The sequence below is a fragment of the Diaphorina citri genome, unplaced genomic scaffold (assembly GCF_000475195.1).
Source record: "Diaphorina citri unplaced genomic scaffold, Diaci psyllid genome assembly version 1.1 scaffold420, whole genome shotgun sequence".
Classification (NCBI taxonomy): Eukaryota; Metazoa; Arthropoda; class Insecta; order Hemiptera; family Psyllidae; genus Diaphorina; species Diaphorina citri.
Window position 1 is genome coordinate 187,463 of NW_007377855.1, and position 7,043 is coordinate 194,505.

Sequence of the window (7,043 nt, forward strand, 5' to 3'; positions counted from 1 at the left end):
GTTGGTAACACCTAATTTATTAAATAGAACACCATCCTGAGTGCTTTAGATACTGATAATAGAAGCTTGAACCTGTACCTAGGTATACGAGTATCCTATCCTTCCTCCACATGATACGTATCTTGTATATTTGTGTTTTGTCCTTATTTTATTCTTAAAGGCCGTACTTCCGAAGTTCATGCATACCTACTAGCGCAATTAGAAAATATTTAACTGTTTATTAATTTTTTCTTTTCACAGAGCATGAATTACTCAGTCGAATGGACCCCCGGCAATTAAACTAGATATGTGATGTGCCCTACCTGTTGTATTACATTTAGATTAGTAGACTGCTTGATAAGCAACCATTCTCTCAGGGAAACATTGATTCCTCCTTAGATGCGATTCTCTGGTTGTCTATTATTCTTGTTGAAAATACTAAGCTTAAATCTATAATCACCCACTTTTTGCATGATTTTAGATGTGACCGAAGTGGTGCATATAACCCAGATGTTGACGAGCACCACCTGAACATAATAGAAGATAGATAGATAGATAGATAGATAGATAGATAGATAGATAGATAGATGCGGCTGAAAATAGTTCCTGGTATTGATTGCCAACTTTTTTGTTCGGTTTTCAGATGCGGCTGAAAATAATCACCTTGTTGATCGCCACCTTTTTGTCCTCATCACTGGGTCAGTCCAACTATGCAGATCAAGCGAACAGCATCCAGTACGTCCCGGGAGAGGGGCTTCCAGAGAGTACCATTCTGGATGGCAAGGTCACCAAACTGGATGACCTCTCCCCGGTGATCTTTCTGAACCGAACGAAAGCGGCCCTGAATTGTGCAGCAGGATACATGCAGGTAAGATAAAGCTTTTTTATTTCCAATACCGAAAAGGGAGTTTACTAAGGGCTAACCACTGAACCAATACCGTCTACTGCATCGTTTTCTATTGCCCGATAGTAAATGTTCTCTGAACTGAAATATCCACAGCGGTGATTGAAAACCTAATGGTAGTATGCTCAATTACCTACTAGTGATAAAAAGAAATGCAAGAAAAATCTAATCTCAGATCAATGCCTCCCAAGTTGTTGGAAGACATAAAAAAAGAACGTAAAGCTGTAATTATAGTGATTAAGCAGAGGGCTTTATGTTAGGCGTCAAAAATCCATGTTCTTTGTTCTTAATATACACATCCAAGTCATGTCGAGTAAAGATTCGAGATTTTAAAGTCCGAATTATCGCGTAGAATGGTTGATCTTGATTGTAATGGATTCCGGACGACCAAGCGAGCGCAGTTTTGCAAAGTTGGTTGGGGGGAAAAAAAGCACTTCTTGGTAGAACACTAAATTTAAGGAACGCCAAAGGTGGCGTGGATCTTGATGGATACTCGTCTAAGTCCGTGGACGACCAAGCGAGCAGTTTTGCAAAGTTGGTTGGGGGAAAAAAAGCACTTCTTGGTAGAACACTAAATTTAAGGAACGCCAAAGGTGGCGTGGATCTTGATGGATACTCGTCTAAGTCCGTCACGTGCTGCTGACTAAATTGCTCTAAGCCTCGTGAGGAGAACAGAAAAGCTGGTTTAAATAAAAGAGAAACAGCAAGGAGGCATTAACCCCGATTAGCCTTAGAAATATTAGTTGGTTTCCCCTCCAGCTGATAAACAGGAGTTTATACTTGAAACTATAAAGCATGATTCATAAACGTAATTTCACATTTAAGTTCATTTGAGCTGGCATAAAAGTCAGCTTTGAATTGTAGCTTATAATATTTGGCTAGAACTTGAGTCACGAAATCAAAAGTAGATGATGCATACGAAAAGTTATTATCCTAAAAAATACGAGTACCCACTCGAAGTATAATTTTGAATGCACTTCTTTTCACAGGGCCATTTATCTTTAAGGTTCTCACTAATTCAAATACTTGCATTAAAGCAAATTGGTCAAGATCACAGAGATCTTCGAGTAGGTACTTCAACCTGAATTCTGATATTTCTAATACCACTTGAGATGTGCGTATGCCTAAGCAAGCACAATGATTCGACGTAAACTTCAAACAATGATGAAGAAATCTTTTCCTCTTTCAGATCGAGATGAAATTCGAAGAACCTTTCTACGGAATCGTCTACGCAGATTTCGACAGATCAAGTGCTTGCATGGTGACAGGGAAGGGGAACAGATCTGCCAGAATTGATTTACCTCTCAAAGGATGTGGAACAAGACAGGTAGGGAAGTGTTTCATTGACGAGAACTAAAGTAGACTTCAACATCTAGACTAGGAAGAGTTCATGATCTTTTACGATGTTCTTTGGACATTTTTCGTTTTCTCTCAAGTAGCAAACACTACATCTCTTGCTTGGGAAAACGTGTCAGTATTATCTGGACAGTAGTACAAACTTCCTATACTATACATACGTACAACCTATTGTTTGTTCTTGCAGACAGGGAAAGGTGTCACTGATGGAAATCTCTGTCCCACTATTATCCTAAAAAATACGAGTACCTACTCGAAGTATAATTTTGAATGCACTTCTTTTCACAGGGCCATTTATCTTCAAGCTTCTCACTAATTCAAATACTTGTGCATTAAAGCAAATTGGTCAAGATCACAGAGATCTTCGAGTAGGTACTTCAACCTGAATTCTGATAATTCTAATACCACTTGAGATGTGCGTATGCCTAAGCAAGCACAAAGCACAATGATTCGACGTAAACTTCAAACAATGATGAAGAAATCTTTTCCTCTTTCAGATCGAGATGAAATTCGAAGAACCTTTCTACGGAATCGTCTACGCAGATTTCGACAGATCAAGTGCTTGCATGGTGACAGGGAAGGGGAACAGATCTGCCAGAATTGATTTACCTCTCAAAGGATGTGGAACAAGACAGGTAGGGAAGTGTTTCATTGACGAGAACTAAAGTAGACTTCAACATCTAGACTAGGAAGAGTTATTTTACGACGTATATGTTCTTTGAACATTTTTCGTTTTCTCTCAAGTAGCAAACACTACATCTCTTGCTTGGGAAAACGTGTCAGTATTATCTGGACAGTAATACAAACTTCCTATACTATACATACGTACAACCTATTGTTTGTTCTTGCAGACAGGGAAAGGTGTCACTGATGGAAATCTCTGTCCCAAAAAGGAACCAGGGGGCAAAGGGTTTTTTCAGTCCTATCCCAGCATGATAAACAAGAAATATTCTAATCTATTCTTTTTCTATAAACAAGGTATATTCTATTCTATTATTTTTCTTTACAGGATCCACAACGTGTGTTTACAAACAACATTGTCGTCCGATTTCACCCAGCTCTAGAGATGGATGGAGATGAAGTGATCACCATTGTGTGCAGATATCCACCTCCCATTGCTCCTGCACCTCCACAGCTTCCTGCTTACATGTGAGTATGATATTGGACCTATAGCAGTAGTAGGAAAGAAGGAAGGCAAGGAAACACAGTTGAGTAATATTTAGAGGCAGAGGAAGTAGCATTATAGAACTATCAGATGTTGTTCAAGTCCTTACTATTTATCTAGAGCAAGACGTATAGGTAGGTCTAAGTATCCTTGTCACTAACCAAAACTTTGACAAGATTAATTAATCTCTTTGATTACTGACTTGGAATAACCGCAGTCAAGATTAGTAATCGATATGTTTACATTTGTTATGATTAGCAGGACTCAATCGGTGTTTACAAACAACATTGTCGTCCGATTTCACCCAGCTCTAGAGATGGATGGAGATGAAGTGATCACCATCGTGTGCAGATATCCTCCTCCCATTGCTCCTGCACCTCCACAACTTCCTGCTTACATGTGAGTATGATATTGGACCTATAGCAGTAGTAGGAAAGAAGGACGGCAAGGAGACACAATTGAGTAATATTTAGAGGAAGAGGGAGTAGCATTAGAGAAATATCAGATGTTGTTCAAGTCCTTACTATTTACCTAGAGCAAGACGTATAGGTAGGTATAAGTATCCTTGTCACTAACCAAAACTTTGACAAGATTAAATAATCTCTTTGATTACTGACTTGGAATAACCGCAGTCAAGATTAGTAATCGATATGTTTACATTTGTTATGATTAGCAGGACTCAATCAATACAAGTAAACTAATACCAAGCTTCCTAATTGGTTTCATTTCAGATTGAACACGCCGCCACCAACTCCTCTTGAACCTCCACTCAAGGGGTTCCAAATTCTTCTCATCATTTGCGGCATCTTATTCCTGTCCTTGGTCCTGTTAGGTTTGGGAGTTTCCTACTATTGCTTGAGAAATCAAAGACTGCGTGTTGTCAGACGTCATCCACTTATTTCTGGATCGGGCTCTGAAATCACCAAAATTTCTGACTCAAGCATTGGTAATATTTCCATGTTTGAAGGATTGAAGATCCCACGTGCCCATGCTCTGGCCACATCAGAAGGATCTTACAGTTCCGAAGCAGCCCTTATCAGCGGACAGGACACCCTACCAAGCGACTATCCATCAGAATCTCCAAGCTCCACCCACTCGGAAGTTGAAGATGTTGAAACTCGCAGTTTGAGAAGATCCGTCAGCTCTGGAGGATCCTATGACAACAAAGGATATTACCAGGAAACTGAGGAAAGCTACTACGCAACTCAGCAAGAAATCATCAATGCTGCCAAGAGAAAACCACTTCCACCTGAGCCTAACTTTGATGTTCAAGTTCGGGTGAAGAGAGCACCTCCACCACCTCCCAGCCCTACACCTCCGCCATCAGAATCAGAAGTCAGCTTGAAGCTGGACCAAAGTCTCTCCACCATTCACGAGACAGAGGAGATGACCAGGATCACGAGACCTCCTACCACTTTCACCTATGTGCCAGAAATCCATCCTCCTCCTGTCTATTCCAAGATCATACGGAAACCTCCTGTTGTGAAGACAGAAGAGACGATGTACACCTCTGAAGAGCTGATTAATATTGACCAGACCAAGGAAACAATAGAAACAAGACGTAAGAAGAGCCCACCTCCTCCTCCCCCTCCAATGAAATCCTCTACCTACTCTTCTGAAATGGAAGTTAGCACTACGGAGCTGATTGAACCTCCAGTTGTTGTACACAGACGACCTGAGATAACCAAGCATGAGGTAGATGACGTTTTCCTGCGCACTGTTACTGAGAAGAGAACCATTGAAGATATTGAGAGACATCGCCGACAAGTAACAGAATATCATGCCAAGCCTCCACCACTTCCCAACAAATGGGATGTTACCATCAGAAACTATCCCAACCCTGATCCTACCACTTCTGGTGATGAAACAGCAACTGATTGGGAAAGCTACTCAGAGGCATCCTCCATCTCTGGCTTACCCACGACACCATTAGCAGAACGTCATCTAACAAACAAGGATTACCGATCTATCGAAATAAACCAACGTGAATACATGTCCTCCATGGAAGTCGTGCCACCGCCACCACCCAAGACTCCTGTACAGAACTGGGATGTACTCATCCGAGTACTGCAACCTCCACCAGTAGAGGAAACTGTGGAAGAAAGAGAATACTTGCTTGAGAAAACGCTGACCAAGGAAGACAGGAAGAAGTGGCGGGAAATCATTACTACAGAATCAACCTTGAAAACTTTACTGACAGAAGCCTCAACACGAGAAGACTATGAAAAGATTCGTAGAGATCCCAAGTACGACACTCTGTTCGAACCTCACAAATGGGATGTCATCATTAGAATATTATCTCCGCCTGAGCGCCAATTTGATCAAAGAGGTGGTCCCGCAGGATCGAATAGATACAGAAGGAAAGCTGACTGGGACACAAGAAGTCGAAGAAGTTCATTACCTACACTGTACGAGTATGACTCTGATGGAGGTTCTTCAGTAAGAACTCTGAGTAATCATCAAGGAGGAGGTGTGGATCCCATAGGAAGATCACGTCGTACTTCCAGGTCAAGTTTACGCTCAGATATAGACGTCAGGTCTATGAGTGAAGTCATGGTGGACTTTGCCAGAGCCCATGTGGACAACCTTAGTGAGAGTAGTTCTTATTATAACAGAAATAGGAGGTACTATGACGATGAGTCCAGACATTCCGATGAAGAAGGAGGTAGCCTGGTGCGATCTCTTAGTCAGCCATCACTCGCTAGATCCGGATCTGAATTCACCGAACATTGGGGAATCCGAGGCCGGAATTGGGACTTGAGTAGTCCGGAGCATTCTCCTCGCTCAACACGACGATCCAATACCAGTAGTCATGTAGAATCTAGAAGCCGGATCGTGCAAAGCCAACATGGCTGGTTCTCAGAGAGTGGAAACTAAGACTAAAAAACTACGAAAATAACCCTTAATCTTTCTTAACTATTGTTTTACGTTTAACACTTGCATCTTGTATGAAAACATCTTTGTACGACCTATTATTTTGGTCTCAAGCTATAATAACAATAGTTATACTAACCCACCACTCTAAACCTATAAACACACAGTCAATGCTGTCAATTGATGTTGACTGAAACCATACTCTGCCTTGACAATATAGATTTACCTCTTCACCTTGTTGATCAACCATTGATTGTTCGTGTCAACTATGTGTAAACACAGCTTTAGACATGAACCAACCACAAAAAGTCATAGTTACCTGAGCAATGCCGTGAAATTTTATATTCCATGATAGTGTTCCATCCTCACATTAGAGTTCATTAGACTACGTATTTGCTCATATCTTGAACTTGAATCTAATGATTTGTTCTTCCTGTCAATTACATCTAAGAACCAAAGTAGCCTTTTCAAAAATACCTATTCTTTCACAACACTAACTTCCTGTAATCTTTTATATCTTTTCGACACGTTTTCCGTGTATCGATTAAAAAGACTGGCTAGGTATTTTAAGCTCTATTTTAAATGTATTAAAATACTAGAACTTTACCTAAATTAATTTATGTTTTAGTAAGTTTAGCTTTTTGTAAATAACATTTATACCTATACAACAACGCGTGCCTATTTTGGATCAGTACCTTTTTTCAAAGTTATTTATTACATAGTAATTTTACCTAATTTGACCCGATAAGAATTTATGTCTAGTAT

The 7,043-nt window shown here is 40.4% G+C and overlaps 1 protein-coding gene across 2 annotated transcripts in view; it reads left to right on the forward strand.

Moving 5' to 3' along the window:
* LOC103508656 overlaps positions 1 to 6,364 on the forward strand; it is a 50,169-nt gene extending 43,805 nt beyond the window's left edge. Inside the window, exons 3-6 of one of the 2 annotated variants that reach the window (XM_026823201.1) lie at positions 623 to 847; positions 2,073 to 2,210; positions 3,249 to 3,388; positions 4,136 to 6,300. In XM_026823201.1, the coding sequence (XP_026679002.1) occupies positions 623 to 847; positions 2,073 to 2,210; positions 3,249 to 3,388; positions 4,136 to 6,281 (2,649 nt within the window). In that variant the 3' untranslated portion in view covers positions 6,282 to 6,300. Of the gene's footprint in view, positions 1 to 622; positions 848 to 2,072; positions 2,211 to 2,714; positions 2,875 to 3,248; positions 3,389 to 4,135 lie in introns of those variants that run through there. The other variant, XM_026823200.1, reaches the window with a different exon arrangement.
* Positions 6,365 to 7,043: the final 679 nt, after the last annotated feature.